This window comes from Dermochelys coriacea, chromosome 25 (assembly GCF_009764565.3).
Source record: "Dermochelys coriacea isolate rDerCor1 chromosome 25, rDerCor1.pri.v4, whole genome shotgun sequence".
NCBI lineage: Eukaryota > Metazoa > Chordata > Testudines > Dermochelyidae > Dermochelys > Dermochelys coriacea.
The window spans coordinates 6,285,307-6,303,845 of NC_050092.1; the positions used below are offsets into that span (position 1 = coordinate 6,285,307).

Genomic DNA, 18,539 nt, shown 5'->3' on the forward strand with positions numbered 1-18,539 from the left:
TCTTCAGCAACATCCACTCCTCTGGCATAATACCAGCAGAATGGAAAGTAGCCTAGAACATAGCCATTTTGAAGACTGGAAAAGAGGCCACTGACCCCAAAAAGCTATAGCCCTTAGCCGTTGCTATAAGCAGTTGAAGCAGCTCCTACTTCAAAGATTACAACTGATACTGGAGTAACTAGCTCAGTGGTTTGAGCATTGGCCTGCTAAACCCAGGGTTGCAAGTTCAATCCTTGAGGGGGCCATTTAGGAATCTGGAGCAAAAAAAAAAAGGGGATTGGTCCTGCTTTGAGCAGGGGGTTGGACTAGATGATCTCCTGAGGTCCCTTCCAACTCTGATATTCTATGATTTAAATCTATGATTTAAACTGGTCCCCAAAGAGCAGACCAGAATTAGAACCAGTCACAATTGCTGTAACCAGGTGCTGGCCTTAACCAGCTACATAGAATTCGGCTGCTACTGAAAATTAGACACAGTGGCAGCATTCATTGATCTTCCTTCCTCATGCAATACTGAGGCCTCCTGCTGAAGTTTTCATTAGCTTTTCCGTGCCAATCAGCCGTCACACTGATCACCGAGATACTGAGTAACAGAAGATTCACCGTACATCTTGTGAATCTGCCACAAAATCATGGAGGTTGAACAACGGCCTCCCACAGGTTTAGCAACCACGCTGTTCAATCTATGCTAGCAACATTCCAGTCACATCATCCCATAAATTCATCTGTGCAGACAACATTGCGCTAGCAATGCAAGCTTCCTCTTTGAAGACCACAGAAAAGATCTTAAACAGCGATCTCTGGACACTTGAGGCGTATTTCAAGGCTTGGTGACTGAAACCCAATGCTTTGAAAACACGGTCTTCCACTGAATAAGCACACGGCCAAAGTGCCATTGAAAGTGGACTTTTGTGGTCTGTTTCTTTCACATGACCACAGCCCCCAGTACCTTGGAATTACCTTTGATCGGATGCTGAGTTGTTGTCAAAACCTTGACCACACCAAAAAGAAGATAAAGACAAGGGTTAACATCATCCAGAAGCTTGCTGGCACATCTTGGGCATGTGATACATGCACACTTCGAATGGCAGTACGAGCCCTGGACTTGCCAACAGTGAAGTATTGCTTGCCAGTTTGGTTCAATAGCTCCCACAAAAGTTTCGTTGACACTGAAATTAATCATAGAATCATAGAACTGGAAGGGACCTCGAGAGGTCATGTAGTCCGGTCCCCTGCACTCATGGCAGGACTAAGTACTATCTAAACATTTCCTGACAGGTGTTTGTCCAACTTGCTCTTAAAAATCCCCAATGATAGAGATTCCACAACCTCCCTAATGCTGTGCTCTGGATTGTTAGAGGCTCTCTTGAATCAACAGGAATACTGTGGTTTTCAGTTTGGGCAGGTATCGTACCAGCCAATGTGAAGCGAGACGCTGCTGTGGTTCTGGAGTACAACAAGATCCTGGCTGCTCTGGACATGCCGATACACCAAGACCTCAATTCTCTGGCACTCTCCCGACTCAAATCCAGGAAGTCTTTCTGGATACATCAATGCTACATGCCAACAGAAAGGACATCAGCACTTGCTAAAAAAAGAAGTCCTGGGATCCTGCCTTCCCCATAGGCAGTGGACTGCACTCAACCACCTCTGCACAAGGCATGGAAGGTGTGAATATCTCCTCCACAAATGGAAAATCAAAGAATCAACCAATTGTGACTGTGGTGAGGTACAAGCCATGAGACATACCATGGACAACTGCCCCATTTACACTGGCACAAGGGGGCTTCGTCTACCTGCCCCGGAAGCATTAGAATGGCTTTCGAATTTCAAGATTAAATTCCAATCCCAGCCCCTTGCTTTTCAAATGCCATACAAAAGAAGAAGACAAAGAAGACAAAGAAGAAGATCATTCCACAATAGTCCATGAGGTGTCAGTGGGACCTTCATTGTGGGGGACTTAAGACCTTCTGTTGAAGACCAGCACCTCATACTAGTTAATGTCTCTCTCCTGTCTGGTGATTTACAGAATCACCACAGCTTACTATACAAAAGCTCAAATATTACCGTACAATGTGGGATACAGAGGTTATAAGTGAGAATAATGCAGGCAGCAACTCACAAGCACTCAATACATTCTAAACACTAAAACAAACATTCTTATATTCTAATACCTAATACTAACACACAGGAGAGCTGGACTGATTCCAGCTCTGTATCTGTCACTGTTCAGCTGAGACCCGGGGACCCTGGCATGAGCTGGCACCTGGTCTACCTGCATCACATGGGTAAGCTGCCTTTATTTACACTCTGCACAGAGTGATGCAGAGGAGCCATAGTGGGCTGAGAATCCAGATCACAGGGGTAGGATTTTCAAAGGTGCTCCGTGTTGGCCTAACTCTGCTTTTGCTGTTGTCAGTGTGAGTTTTACCACTGAGTTTTCAGCAAGAGTGGAGGTTGGCCAGTGCTGAGTGCTTTTGAAAATCCTGTCCTGAATGTTTGATAGATCTGCGATTTAGGGAAGTGGTCCTACTAAATTTGGCTTGAGTTTCTTGGCCTTTAAATAAGGAACAATATTTTCCTGGCCACCCACTCAAATAATGCCTGAATGTACGTATGTAAGTGTATGCATGCATGTTTGTGCTTAGGGATGGCTAGACCTATCAATTAAAAACAAAAAGAAAAGGAGTACTTGTGGCACCTTAGAGACTAACAAATTTATTAGAGCATAAGCTTTCGTGAGCTACAGCTCACTTCATCGGATGCATTTGGTGGAAAAAGCAGAGGAGAGATTTATATACACACACACACACACAGAGAACATGAAACAATGGGTTTATCATACACACTGTAAGGAAAGTGATCACTTAAGATAAGCCATCACCAGCAGCAGGGGGGGGAAAGGAGGAAAACCTTTCATGGTGACAAGCAAGGTAGGCTAATTCCAGCAGTTAACAAGAATATCAGAGGAACAGTGTGGGGTGGGGTGGGGTGGGAGGGAGAAATACCATGGGGAAATAGTTTTACTTTGTGTAATGACTCATCCATTCCCAGTCTCTATTCAAGCCTAAGTTAATTGTATCCAGTTTGCAAATTAATTCCAATTCAGCAGTCTCTCGTTGGAGTCTGTTTTTGAAGCTTTTTTGTTGAAGTATAGCCACTCTTAGGTCTGTGATCGAGTGACCAGAGAGATTGAAGTGTTCTCCAACTGGTTTTTGAATGTTATAATTCTTGACGTCTGATTTGTACTTTCTACAAACCATTACCCTCTGATCCCACTGAGAGTTACCAAAAGGAACTACAGCATTTGCTCAAGAAACTCCCTGAAAAAGCACAAGAACAAATCCGCACAGACACACCCCTGGAGCCCCGACCTGGGGTATTCTATCTGCTACCCAAGATCCATAAACCTGGAAATCCTGGACGCCCCATCATCTCAGGAATTGGCACCCTGACAGCAGGATTGTCTGGCTATGTAGACTCCCTCCTCAGGCCCTTCGTTACCAGCACTCCCAGCTATCTTCGAGACACCACTGACTTCCTGAGGAAACTACAGTCCATCGGTGATCTTCCTAAAAACACCATCCTAGCCACTATGGATGTAGAAGCCTCTACACCAACATTCCACACAAAGATGGACTACAAGCCGTCAGGAACAGTATCCCCGATACTGTCACGGCTAACCTGGTGGCTGAACTTTGTGACTTTGTCCTGACCCATAACTATTTCACATTTGGTGACAATGTATACCTTCAAATCAGCGGCACTGCGATGGGTACCCGCATGGCCCCACAGTATGCCAACATTTTTATGGCTGACTTAGAACAACGCTTCCTCAGCTCTCGTCCCCTAATGCCCCTACTCTATTTGCGCTACATTGATGACATCTTCATCATCTGGACCCATGGAAAAGAAGCTCTTGAGGAATTCCACCATGATTTCAACAATTTCCATCCCACCATCAACCTCAGCCTGGACCAGTCCACACAAGAGATCCACTTCCTGGACACTACGGTGCTAATAAGCGATGGTCACAAAAACACCACCCTATATCGGAAACCTACTGACCGCTATTCCTACCTACATGCCTCTAGCTTTCATCCAGATCATACCACTCGATCCATTGTCTACAGCCAAGCGCTACGATATAACCGCATTTGCTCCAACCCCTGAGACAGAGACAAACACCTACAAGATCTCTATCATGCATTCCTACAACTACAATACCCACCTGCTGAAGTGAAGAAACAGATTGACAGAGCCAGAAGAGTACCCAGAAGTCACCTACTACAGGACAGGCCCAACAAAGAAAACAACAGAATGCCACTAGCCATCACCTTCAGCCCCCAACTAAAACCTCTCCAACGCATCATCAAGGATCTACAACCTATCCTGAAGGACGACCCATCACTCTCACAGATCTTGGGAGACAGACCAGTCCTTGCTTACAGACAGCCCCCATGGACACAAATAAGACGTCAAGAATTATAACATTCAAAAACCAGTTGGAGAACACTTCAATCTCTCTGGTCAGTCGATCACAGACCTAAGAGTGACTATACTTCAACAAAAAAGCTTCAAAAACAGACTCCAACGAGAGACTGCTGAATTGGAATTAATTTGCAAACTGGATACAATTAACTTAGGCTTGAATAGAGACTGGGAATGGATGAGTCATTACACAAAGTAAAACTATTTCCCCATGGTATTTCTCCCTCCCACCCCACCCCACCCCACACTGTTCCTCTGATATTCTTGTTAACTGCTGGAATTAGCCTACCTTGCTTGTCACCATGAAAGGTTTTCCTCCCCCCCTCCCCCCCCCCCCCGCTGCTGGTGATGGCTTATCTTAAGTGATCACTCTCCTTACAGTGTGTATGATAAACCCATTGTTTCATGTTCTCTGTGTGTGTGTGTATATAAATCTCTCCTCTGCTTTTTCCACCAAATGCATCCGATGAAGTGAGCTGTAGCTCACGAAAGCTTATGCTCTAATAAATTTGTTAGTCTCTAAGGTGCCACAAGTACTCCTTTTCTTTTTGCGAATACAAACTAACACGGCTGCTACTCTGAAACCAATTAAAAACAAATAACATCTCGCCAATGCTTTGTCCATTTCAGGTGCTTTTGCAGGTGTGAAAATAGTCAGTTTAGCATATACCCCTTCCTCTCCCCCCTTCCCCACCCCATTACATTTTACTTCCAGACATCTCTGCACGTCCAGGTTCTGACTGGGAATGGCACCAGAGAGACCGACTGAAACACTGAGAAAGAGGCAGCTCTTGTGTGTGAAATACGTGGCTCTGGGCAATAATTCAGAGCAGCAATTTATGGGTTAAAGTGTTCTGGAATGGATGCACATGAGCTTGAGTGGAGTCCACGTGAGCTACTGGTTTTCTATTGGCTCCACGTGCCTGAGGTCAGAAGGGCATGGTCATTTAGCTGGCATCTGCCTGCCCACGTGGGCGAGTCTTGTGTGCTCTGCTGCTCTGTGCTGAAGAGCTGCCAGGAACTTCAGTGTGAGTCATGCATGCTCAACTAGAAAAGGAGGACTTGTAGCACCTTAGAGACTAACAAATTTATTTGAGCATAAGCTTTTCACGAAAGCTTATGCTCAAATAAATTTGTTAGTCTCTAAGGTGCCTGTAGGGGACTGCGGAAAACTTTGTTACAGCCTAGCTAGGGAACTTCCGCTTTCTCGCGCTGATAGGTTATTGTAGGACATAGAAACCCAGCTAGAACCGGCCGTTGGCCGGTTACAACTGCTTTGCATGGCCCTTTGCCAGGTAGCGGAAGCCCCTTTTGGAAAGTATCTACTTCTATATTCATGAGCTGTTTTTGTGTAGTGCTTATTAATGCTGGCTGTCTGCCCCTCCGTCGGAATCTGTCCCAAGCAAAGCTCCCGTGTGCTGGGTTCCCCGCCTCTGTGACTGCAACGCTTGGAGTCCCCGTTGCGGGTGTGTCACTAACCTTCAGTAAAGCCAATAACTCACAGCTGTGTGTAAACCTCGTTTTTCTCAGAGTACTTCTGCTGGACCTGCAGTGCTTCGAACACCTTGGCCCAGAACATTTGGCGCAGCGAGCAGGGTGCTCTGAGAAGCGATGCTGCTTTGGCCGAAGGTAGGGGAAGTGGGGAAGCCGTTGCTGTCCCTACAGCGCATACCAGGATGGCCCCCGACGGAGCGCTGGGGGCCGGTGGGGCGGGTTATGGCCGGGTGGGCTGCCCCAGCGGAGTGGCCAGAGTTCCAACAGGCCACGGGGGTCACGCCCGTGCAGCTGGTTGAGGGGTTACAATGGTTGCGAGCGAACCGACGCTCTGGGGTGGAGCAGCGGGCGATGAGGGAGCTAGGGTGGCTCCTGCTGACCACCGTCCACGCCCAGGACGAGGAGGTGCTCCGCTTACAGCGGGCACTGGAAGGGAAGACTCAGGAATGCACGGCACAGGGGAAGGCCCGGGCCGTGGCTGAAGACGTCGTCACCTGCCAGGTGGAGCGCGCCCAGGAGCTGACATGACGCTGCGAAGTGTTGGTTGCCCAGGTAGCGAATAGAAGGCGCCTCAGGCACAGGCGGCAGCCGGTCACCACCGTCCAGGTGTGCGCGGTGACCGCTGCCCCCTCCTGGGACCCCGAGACTTGGGATGGGAACATTTGGGACCCCTCATCCTCGGACGAGGGGGAGGAAGAGTCCCCCGCGGTGGCTCTGGCGTCCCCGGTCCGGGAGTTGCGGGTGCAAGGAGGCGCCCTACAACCTGAAGTTGTCCGCACGTTTAAAGCGAGTGAGTTGCAGGAAATCGTGAAGATGTTCCACAGGAGCCCGGGGAGAGCGTCCTGCAGTGGCTCGTGAGGGCCTGGGACAATGCAAGTAACACGGTTTTGTTGCTTTCTTATGACTTTCAACTGTTGGGCGTCCTATCACAAGACTCTCAGGTACGTGCACAATTGGTGAATGCGCCGCGGCTGCAGGCTGGGGGACAAGACGTCGAAAGCCCCTCGTTGTACTGCTGGCTGGCGGCTGCAGTGGAGGCAGCCTACCCCTCGGTGGGGGAATTGGAGACACAGGCGTGCCCCTGGAAGACTGTTCCGGAAGGGGTGCAGGCCCTCCATCAATTGGGAATGGCCTGGGCTGTCTCCACAGGCGGGGAGCTGGGACCGGATGATTTAACGGTGACAAAATCGATTAAAGCCACAGTGTTACGCCTGGCCCCTGATGAGTTAAAACCTTCCCTCCTCGCAGTTGTTATGGCAGAGAATGGGCTCGGGGGAGACTTGGCAGCCACCCTTATGCAATTGGAGGCCGCCTTGGCGGGCGCTAGGCCAAGAGCCATATGGGCTGCAAAGGGGCAGCAAGGCGGGGGACAGGAGAAAGGGGAGTTGTGGGTGCCCCGGGAGATCTTGTAGCTAGATCTCTTGCAAGCTGGTGTCTCTCGTGAGGAAATCAATGGAAAGCCAATGGCAGATTTATATAAGTGGTGGATGCAGCTACCCCCTACCAAACGTAGTGCCGGAGGAAAAGGGGAGAAGATTGTGGAGCGAACCAAGCCAGCGGAGCCCTCTGCTCCGCCAGCCGAGTGGAAACTGCCATGCCCATATTGAGAGCGTGGCAGGTCTTCCGTTCCGTGTGTCGCGGCAGCCACACAAAGGAGGGAGGTGGGGGACCAACGCCCCTATGTTCCCCTAGTGATTCACTGGCCAAGGGGAGGAGTCCAACACGTGTTGGCATTGATAGATGCGGGCGCTGAGGTCACCACCTTGCACTCCACGCAGACCCAGGGCCGAGCAACTGTCGTAAAAGGCCTCGGAGGAGTGGAGACCCCGACGTATGAGGTTACTGTCACTCTGACCCTGGGGAAGGCTCCCCCGTTCCGGGCCACAGTCTGGGTGGCCGCTATTGGAGAATACATACTGGGCATCGATGTCCTGCGGGGTCGCTCTGTGGATACCCAGTATGGCCTCTTTGCGTTCGGACATCCCCGGTATGTAAGTGCGCCTCGGGTACGGGAGGTACGGGCATTGACAATCCTTTGGGGCTCCCCCCATTGGGAGCTCGTGGTGTTGCCTCTCCCAACTGCTGTAGTATCTAAACGACAATATCGCCTCCCTGGAGGGGAGAAGGAGATCACCCAGATGATCAGCGCGCTGTTAGAGACCAAGATAATTCGGCCCACCTTAAGCCCGTACAATAGCCCCCTTTGGCTAGTGTGGAAACCGGATGGAACCTGGCATATGACGGTAGACTATCATGAGTTGAATAGGGTCACCCCTCCGCTGACAGCTGTCGTGCCGGATATGGTGACCCTGATCGAGCACATTGCGGCAGCTGCCTTACCCTGGCATGCCTTTTTCTCCATCGCCATCGCCCCTGAGAGTCAGGAGCAGTTTGCATTTTCGTGGCAGGCCCGCCAATATACCTTCTGTGTTCTGCCGCAGGGCTAGAAGCACTCCCCAACTATTTGCCACCAGTTGGTGAGTGCCGACCTTGCCCGAATATGGCTGCCAGATGCGACCCACTGTTATCGTTACATTGATGAAGTGATGGTATCTGGCCCCTCCCGTGAACTGGTGGCAGATGCATTACACGCAGTCATTACTGGCTTGGAGGCGCGCGGATGGACTCTGAACCCGCAGAAAATACAGGGACTCAGACAGTAGTCTACCTAGCTATTATGTGGGCGGGACCAGATCGGCAAATTCCTTGGAAGGTGCAACAAACGGTGCAGGGTTATCCCCCACCCCAGACGAAGAAAGAGTTGCAAGCCTTCCTTGGTCTACTTGGATTCTGGCGTGCCTTCATTCCCCATTTAGCCTTCCTCATGCGGCCTTTGCAGGCCTTGGTACGAAAGGTGGCACCCTGGTAATGGCAGCAGGACCATCAAATTGCTTTTGACCTGTGTAAAGAGGCCCTGCTCACTCCTGCTTGGCTCCACGCTCCACAGCCTGGGGTCCCCTTCGAGCTTGAGGTCACCACGGTGGCAGATGTGGCCTCTTGGGGGCTATGGCAGCAGATAGGGGCCCAGCAAAAGGAACCGATTGGGTTCTGGTCCCGTATGTTGAAGGGGGCTGAACCCGGATACACCCCCCTGTAAAAGCAGATCCTGGCAGTAGTCTGGACGTTGCAGGATACCGAGCGCATAACGGGCCCCAGCCCTGTCATCGTGCACACACCCATTCCCCTGGGGCACTGGGTACGGGCAGAATCGGCCCAAACGCAGACAGGGGTTGCACAGATCGCAACCCACTTTAAGTGGAAGCATTACTTGCAACAGCGCATGCTGCTGGGCCGGCCCTCCCTTTCTACCCCACATGCCCTGTTACTGGGGGCCGTCACGTTTGAGCATGTGCCCTCTCTCACGGAGGAGCTGCCCCCAGTGGAAGACCCCGGGCCCGCCTCTCCAATAGAGGAGGCCCCCTCGGTGGACCAATTGTCCACCGAGGAGCAGGAATATGCATGGTTCACGGACGGGTCAGCCTCCTATACGGCGCAGGGAGCCTGGCAATGGCGGGCCATAGCCTATGCCCTCTATGCAGATGTCACGGCAATGTCTTGGGAAACGGCCGGCTCCAGCCAGTGGGCCAAATTGCAGGCCGCCACACTAGCGATTGAGGGTGTCCCACCACGGGTTTACCTATATACGGACAGCTGGGTATTATACAAGGGCCTCCAGACCTGGATAACTGCATGGGAGGTGAAGAGTTGGGAACTCGCAGGCCGGCCCCTGTGGGGAACGGCGCTCTGGCAGCATCTCCTGCACTATGCCCGACGTGCCCCTCTGGCTGTGCGACATGTAGACGCCCACACAAAGGCTAAAACCTCTGAGGCCCACTGGAATGCGGCAGCTGATGCCATGGCGTGGGGGGAGATCTTGCAGCTAGCGGAACGGTACCATGTGGAGGAAGGCCATCGAGGAGCCCGAGCAATGCAAATCACAGCCCTCCGCCAAGGCGCCTCCCTACCCTTGGTGGCCTGTCGAACGGTTCGTGCCAGTTGTCCGGTTTGCTCCCACTTGGTGCCCATTGCCCTCCCGGGACCAACCGGCAGAATTTCTCGGGCTGCAGGTCCCTGTCAGGATGGGCAAGTGGACTATATTGGTCCCTTGCCTCAAGAGCGACGCTGGCAGTATGCCTTTACAGCTGTGGATACATATACTGGCCTGTTGTTTGTATATCCCAGAGCCACCGCAGCCTCAGCCACTACGTTGGCTGTGCTACAGCAACTGTGCTCCCGCTATGGAACTCCACGCACTCTACAGAGCGACCAGGGAACCCACTTTATGGCCCAGGCCGTACGGACCTGGGCCGCAGACGTGGCAGTGGACTGGCACTACCATCTTCCGTATACACCTACAGCGAGTGGCCTTATTGAGCGCCTGAACGGGCTCTTGAAGGATCAGATCTACCGTCTCACTCCCACCCATACGCTCCGTGGGTGGTCTGGGGTGCTGGAACAGGCTGTCTGGCTACTCAACAATCGCTCACTGGGTGGCCAAACACCCTTCCAGCATCTGGTCTTTCCCCCTGCCGTACCTGCCCACCTACGGGTAAATCTCATACAGGTGCCGGGTGTGACTGACCCCGCGCAAGGCTTAGTTACCTTGTACATGCCACACCCTTATACCCTGCAGCCTGGACAGGAGGTGAACCCATGGCCTGCCCAATTGCAGCTCCAATGTGATCCACCATGCTTATTTTTTATCACACCGTTGGCTTCAGGCTTACAATTTTATCCCCCATATTGGTTAAGTTCGGATTGCTCGTTGGGCACCCTTTCTTGCACTAATGTTGCAACAGAGCCATTGCAATGGGAACGAGGGGAGGCCCTGTGTAACCTGTTTCCTTTACCTCCTGTAGGTCTAGAAACCAGCGCCCCGAGCGAGACCGAGTGGCACGTATTGACTAACATGTGGTAGATGGTACCGCAGCGGGAATCGCAAGCCGCTGTAGTCCTCACTGCTGGGGAAGAATGGGCATACATACTCCTGGAAGGGGAAGACTATCCCCTCATGGTCTCACTCTCCGGTTTGTTGCGGCGCTCCTTATGAGAATCACCATTGAAGGAGCTGCCACCTCCTCCGTGAATACCTGGTTGGTGTTAGCCCACAGTGCTGTTAATGCGACGTCGTTTTGTTTACCGCGTACGTATGCCGTGGGTGCCGTGATGGAAACTTGTTTCATCGGTGTCTGCACAGCACTGACCCTTGTCCAGCACTATTCCTTACTAAAGACAATTGACAAAACTATTACATATACGGATCTGTATGCCTTGGGTCCTGCACAATACAATCTAGACGTGTCTATGTATTTGTTTCGTCTTGCCAATGTAACTGTTGCCTTCTCTTGTATGTTCTTTGTAAATGCCAGGCACGTTGAGGCAAATCATACCAATGTGGACTTCATCTGTAATGAAAGTACTGATGTTTCATTTGCATACGGGCATATGAAATTGCGCACAGGATGGTTTCTCTTATGTGGCAGGACCACTTACACCTACATCCCAGCCAATAGTTCAGGGGACCCCTGTACCCTTGGCTGTGTGGCCCCCCTCATCTTTCCACATCCTTCACAAGTCCCCGCTCGCCACTGGAGAGATACCATCCCTCTTGACTCCACCTGCAGAGCTGATGTAACCTTATTTTCCAAGGCCGAGGCTGTGGCCCTTGCTTTTTCGTTGATTGGCCTTCCTGGGTTGGTGGTGCATAATTATCATGTGGTGGGACACCTTGCGTGTACTGTGGCGAAAGCCATCAACCTGACCTCTACAGTGCTCGGACTCCTTTCACACGAGTTGGGCGAGGTACGCCAGGGAATGCTGCAAAATAGGCTAGCTATTGATTATTTGCTACTCCTACATGGCCACCTGTGCCAGGAGTTTGCTGGCTTGTGTTGCTTTAATGTAACCGATGCCGGGCCCTCCGTTGAAGCCAATTTACAACGACTCCATCAGTTGGCGGAAGGGATCTGCCAACAGCAAGGGGACGCCTGGCTTTGGTCCTGGCTCTCCACGTTACGGGGTTGGGCCGCCCATCTTGTCCAAGGCCTACTTATTGGCCTTATTTGCCTTCTTGGCTTGTATTTTTGCTGCCTTTGCGGCCGTGGCCTAGTCTCCCCGTCTGCTCCTCCATCAGAATCCGTCCCAGGCAGAGCTCCGGTGTGCTGGGTTCCCCACCTCCATGACTGCAATGCCTGGAGTCCCCGTTGCGGGTGTGTCTAACCTTCAGTAAAGCCAATAACTCACAGCTATGTGTAAGCCTCATTTTTGCCAGGCCTGTGGTGCTTCGAACACCTTGGCCCAGAACAGTGCCACAAGTCCTCCTTTTCTTTTTGCGAATACAGACTAACACGGCTGCTATTCTGAAGCATGCTCAACTGTTGCTGTTATTACCTAGAAGCCCCACCGCATTAGGTGCTGTGCACACACGCAGCCAGGGACAGCTGGAGCAGAGTTGGGAATGGAGTCCAGATGGTCCAAGTCGCCATCCAGTGCCTTAAGCGTAAGACCATCCTTCTTCTCAAATACCATTGGGCTCATCAGGCCCCGCAAGCAGGAATTACTGGAAAGAGGGGAGAGAGAGAAAGAAAGAAGGCGCGTGTGTTTTCATGAGTTTGTAGCCTAGTTTCAAGGCTGAAGTGGTTCAAATACAGCCAGTTGGCCCCAGGGGAAGTTACTAGATCACAGGCCCTGGTTCTCATGGGAGACTTCAATCACCCTGATAGCTGCTGGGAGAGCAATACAGCGGTGCACAGACAATCCAGGAAGATTTTGGAATGTGTAGGGGACAATTTCCTGGTGCAAGTGCTGGAGGAACCAACTAGGGGCAGAGCTCTTCTTGACCTGAGGCTCACAAACCAGGAAGAATTAGTAGAGGAAGCAAAAATGGATGGGAACCTGGGAGGCAGTGACCATGAGATGGTCGAGTTCAGGATCCTGACACAGAGAAGAAAGGAGAGCAGCAGAATACGGACCCTGGACTTCAGAAAAGCAGACTTTGACTCCCTCAGGGAACTGATGGGCAGGATCCCCTGGGAGAATAACATGAGGGGGAAAAGAGTCCAGGAGAGCTGGCTATATTTTAAAGAATCCTTATTGAGGTTACAGGGAAAAACCATCCCGATGTGTAGAAAGAATAGTAAATATGGCAGGCGACCAGCTTGGCTTCACAGTGAAATCCTTGCTGATCTTAAACACAAAAAAGAAGCTTACAAGAAGTGAAAGATTGGACAAATGACCAGGGAAGAGTATAAAAATATTGCTCGGGCATGCAGGAGTGAAATCAGGAAGGCCAAATCACACTGGGAGTTGCAGCTAGCAAGAGATGTTAAGAGTAACAAGAAGGGTTTCTTCAGGTACGTTAGCAACAAGAAGAAAGTCAAGGAAAGTGTGGGCCCCTTACTGAATGAGGGAGGCAACCTAGTGACAGAGGATGTGGAAAAAGCTAATGTACTCAATGCTTTTTTTGCCTCTGTCTTCATGAACAAGGTCAGCTCCCAGACTACTGCACTGGGCAGCACAGCCTGGGGAGGAGGTGACCAGCCCTTTGTGGAGAAAGAAGTGGTTCGGGACTATTTAGAAAAGCTGGATGAGCACAAATCCATTGGGCCGGATGCGCTGAATTCGAGAGTGCTAAAGGAGTTGGCGGATGTGATTGCAGAGCCATTGGCCATTATCTTTGAAAACTCATGGCGATTGGGGGAAGTCCCGGACGACTGGAAAAAGGCTAATGTAGTGCCCATCTTTAAAAAAGGGAAGAAGGAGGATCCTGAGAACTACAGGCCAGTCAGCCTCACCTCAGTCCCTGGAAAAATCATGGAGCAGGTCCTCAAGGAGTCAATTCTGAAGCACTTAGAGGAGAAGAAAGTGATCAGGAACAGTCAGCATAGATTCACCAAGGGCAAGTCATGCCTGACTAATCTAACTGCCTTCTACAACAAGATAACTGGCTCTGTGGATGAGGGGAAAGCAGTGGACATGTTTTTCCTTGACTTTAGCAAAGCTTTTGACACGGTCTCCCACAGTATTCTTGCCAGCAAGTTAAAGAAGTATGGGCTGGATGAATGGACTATAAGGTGGATAGAAAGTTGGCTAGATTGTCGGGCTCAGTGGGTAGTGATCAATGGCTCCATGTCTAGTCGGCAGGCGGTATCAAGTGGAGTGCCCCAAGGGTCGGTCCTCGGGCCAGTTTTGTTCAATATCTTCATAAATAATCTGGAGGATTGTGTGGATTGCACCCTCAGCAAGTTTGCAGATGACTCTAAACTGGGAGGAGAGGTAGATACGCTGGACAGTAGGGATAGGATACAGAGGGACCTAGACAAATTAAAGGATTGGGCCAAAAGAAATCTGATGAGGTTCAACAAGGACAAGTGCAGAGACCTGCACTTAGGACGGAAGAATCCCATGCACCGCTACAGACTAGGGACCGAATGACTCGGCAGCAGTTCTGCAGAAAAGGACATAGGGGTTACAGTGGATGAGAAGCTGGATAGGAGTCAACAATGTGCCCTTGCTGCCAAGAAGGCCAACGGCATTTTGGGCTGTATTAGTAGGGGCATTGCCAGCAGATCGAGGGACATGATCATTCCCCTCTATTCGACATTTGGTGAGGCCTCATCTGGAGTACTGTGTCCAGTTTTGGGCCCCACACTACAAGAAGGATGTGGAAAAATTGGAAAATGTCCAGCGAAGGGCAACAAAAATGATTAGGGGACTGCAACACATGACTTATGAGGAGAGGCTGAGGGAACTGGGATTGTTTAGTCTGCAGAAGAGAAGAATGAGGGGGGATTTGATAGCTGCTTTCAACTACCTGAAAGGGGGTTCCAAAGAGGATGGATCTAGACTGTTCTCAGTGGTACCAGATGACAGAACAAGGAGTAATGGTCTCAAGTTGCAGTGGGGGAGGTTTAGGTTGGATATTAGGAAAAACTTTTTCACTAGGAGGGTGGTGAAACACTGGAATGCGTTACCTAGGGAGGTGGTGGAATCTCCTTCCTTAGAAGTTTTTAAGGCCCGGCTTGACAAAGCCCTGGCTGGGATGATTTAGTTGGGGATTGGTCCTGCTTTGAGCAGGGGGTTGGACTAGATGACCTCCTGAGGTCCCTTCCAACCCTGATATTCTATGATTCACCTATTGGTTTAAAATTTCTGGGGAGCATATCTACACCTCCTGAACTGCTCACGCTCCTGGAATTTTGGTTGGGGATTAGAACTGCACCCAAGCTCCGAACCCTTTCTGGTACATCTGCCTCTAGTCCGCAGTCTCCAAAGGGTTAAACACGCTGGTCCGTTTTTAGCTCCTCTCTCAGTGTGTTCTCCAAACTGCTGCCCGTTATCTTCCTTCCCCGATGTAGATTTCATGTTTCTCATGTGTCCGTGCTGCTGTCACTGCCAGCTACTAAATAGATAATAGTGCAACACACGTGACCGTTGCAAAGTTCTTCATCAGAATTCGAACGGAAAACAATGAATAAACCCAAGCCGGCCCCCGGTCTCTCAGCTTGTGTCCTAGCTCCTTTGCGCCCTTGGGCAGCTGCACCTGAAAGCGTAGGCTGGAGGCTTAGTTTATTATATTGGCTTTCCCATAGAAAGGCTTGAGTCATGCCGGTTTTAAAAAACAACTAGATGAGCATCTGCGTCTGCCTCCGACTAATGGCTAAACAAAATAAAAAATCCGGGCTCATTATGTTTCTTTAATTGGCCTCTGGGCTCAGCTGATTGTGAGGCTGAATTTAATTTAGCCAGGAGACCCACTGAAGCAGGGAACGAAGAGGAAGAGAGAAAACTTGTCTGGCCTTATTTCATCCTTTAACAAAACAAGTTCCCGGGAAACCTCCCGGGATGGGAGGGGCAGCTTATTGGATGGGCCAGCTAGGAGAGAAACAAGACCAAATTTAACCATTCTGGGGGGAGGTTGGTGTGGTTCATTCAACCAAGCCACCAAATTCATTCTGCAGTAGAAACCTGGAGCCAAATGCTAGCATGAGATAGGGACAGGAAGGGAGGGTGAGGGCCAAGTGGAGCCTTCTTGCCCGGGCAGTGTTTTATGGGGTATTGGATGCAATCAGCTCTGGGGAACAGCTCATTGCTGTGCAGATGCTCCCATGCTACAGTAATGGGCCATACAAGTCCATAGAAGGATAGTAGTAACACCTAGCTCTTTTCAGCCCTGGCTTTCCAAGTGTTTTACAAAGGAGGCATGTCTCCTTAGTCACAATTTTACAGATGGGAAAACCGAGTCACAGGGAGGGGAAGTGGCTTGCCCAAGATCACTCAGCAGGCCAGTGGCACAGCCGTGAATGGAATACATGTCTCCTGAGTCCCAGGGCAGTGCCTTACCCACTAGGCCACACTGCCTAGATAGTTAGTGTAAAATGGGTGAGCGTGCATCCAATCCTCCACTGCCAAAGACTTAATAGGCACTAGCCTTGCACTGGCCAGGCCTCCTGGCTAGCACTCAAGGAGCGTTAGTCTCTATTCTGCTGTTCTTCCAGATTTCTGTGACAATGGGGGGTTAGGGGGGCTGAAGCCACTCCTCCTCTCACCCCACCCCCCCTTCCCTACCAGATCCATGCAATTCAGCACTGGAATTTTGTCCTTCATTGGCAAATACTCCACCACTAGTCCCAAATCCTGCCAAGGGAACAGCAGGAGCCAGGGCAAGTTCTCATAGCTGGTATAACACCTTTGAGAGGGGATAGAGTGGTGGCATGGATGGGAGAGAGAGACCTCACTAGAGAGGCTGACTGAGTGGGCAACAGCAACTCGGCTTCTCCACCCCCTTTATGGGTAGGTGTACCCTCCAGTCGGAGACATGATGGCAGCTTCTGCAGGCATCCTTGTGCTCGCATGGCCAGAGAAGATGTGCTGGTGTGGGCTTCAAGCCAGCCTGGGATCTACAGCAGCTAGCCTCTGTTTCACAGGTATTTTTAGCAGTGCTAGTTAAAAGCTAGCCTGGGTATGCCTCCCTGAACTGCAACCACTGCTCCAGTTGCAAGGCAGATGTACCCCAAGAGGGTCTTTCTGATTAGAGGTGAAGCACAAGGTGAGTGGGCAGCTTTTCCAGCAACTGCCTGGGATCCAGAGGGCTTCCAGCTCCAGGGCTGCTATGTGTCACCTTTTACCAGCACTCAGTGTTATGTACGTTCAGAAATCTGTATTCAGTGAAAACCAAAGCAACCGCCCACCCAGGCAGTGACAGAGCATGGGCAGCAACCTCATCTAGGCATAAGGGCAGCTCCTGAAGGCATCCCTGTGCTCACCAGGTGAATTAACAGAGCTGGCCTCCTGCAGAGAGGCTGCGGGGGGGTGGGGTCTGCTAATCAGCTCTGCCAGGAAAGGGATAAACAGTTGTGCCAGGACTAAGGTGGCTGCCAAGCGCGGGCAACATAATTCTATCCTTGTAATGCTGGGGAGAGCTTTGAAGCATGTGTGCAGCTGTCACGGAATGGGAGACTCAGCTGCCTCTGGTTTTTAATTCATGGTCAATGAGCCCAGCTGTTCTTTGCTCTTTTTGCAGAAGTCCGTATCCTCAAGGTGTGCCGAGGCGGTTCCATATTTCAGAAGTTTGGAGACTGAGTATGGGAAAAATGGAACCATTTCTGGGTGGGTGAAGGATCTGCCAGCCTGTGGAATAGTCTCCTAAGGGCAGGGCAGGGGACGATATAAGCTCTGGCACCTGAGTAATTTAACATAACATTATATCTGAGGATCCCCAAGAGATTTACCAAGGATTGCTGCCTGCCTGGGGCCCGAGAAGCAACACAGGATAGGAGCTGGGTCTGGAGTGGGTGGCTGCTGGTGACCCTAATGTTCCCTTGCAAATAGAATAAAGTCTAGACCGGTGATATATATATATACTTGGTGCTTTAAAAAAGCTAATTTCACAAAGCTGTGAACAATTATGAGCTAAATCAGCTGGGTGGAAGAATTTAATCAGAAAAATGGGGTGATAATTGAGAATGGTTTAAGAACACTTCAATGGATGCTCAAAAGCCACAATCGAGGAAGGCAGACATATTGGTTAAAAAAGAAGACCTGGTTTAGAGGAAAAGTGAAGTCAGCTGTAAATCATAAAAAAACCCAACTTTATAACAAATAGAAGAAAGGAGAAGTTGATCACAATGAATATAAATCCGAAGGTAGAAATTGTAAAAAACTGATAAGGGAAGCAAAGAGATACAAGGAGAAATGTATGGCCAGCAGAGTTAAGGCCAATAAGGAGTTTTTTTGAATATCATAGGAACAAAATGGATCATGAAAATGGTATTGGTCCATCACCAGACAGAAATGGTTATTATCAGAATCATCAATAATAATGCAGAAAAGACAAGAGTGTTCAAAATAATTTCTGTTCTGTATTTGGGGTAAAGAGATTAAACAGTTTTAAAAGAGCTGGCAAGGAGTTTGCGGGACTGTTAATGTTGATTTTCAATACATCTTGGAACACTGGGGAAGTTCTAGAAGACTGGAAGAAAGCCAAATAGGATAAATGGGATGACCGGGGTAATTATAGGCCTATCAATTTGACATCAATCCCAAGCAAGATAATG

General features: G+C 50.2%; 1 protein-coding gene across 1 annotated transcript in view; it reads left to right on the plus strand.

Annotated features, from left to right (window-relative positions):
- The first annotated feature begins 8,605 nt into the window (after positions 1–8,605).
- The window catches only part of LOC122457509 (mucin-17-like), a 98,494-nt gene continuing 88,560 nt past the window's right edge, over positions 8,606–18,539 (plus strand). Inside the window, exons 1-3 of the mRNA XM_043502883.1 lie at positions 8,606–8,830; positions 9,089–9,640; positions 10,247–10,418. Coding sequence (XP_043358818.1) covers positions 8,606–8,830; positions 9,089–9,640; positions 10,247–10,418 — 949 coding nt within the window. The remainder of the gene's footprint in view (positions 8,831–9,088; positions 9,641–10,246; positions 10,419–18,539) is intronic.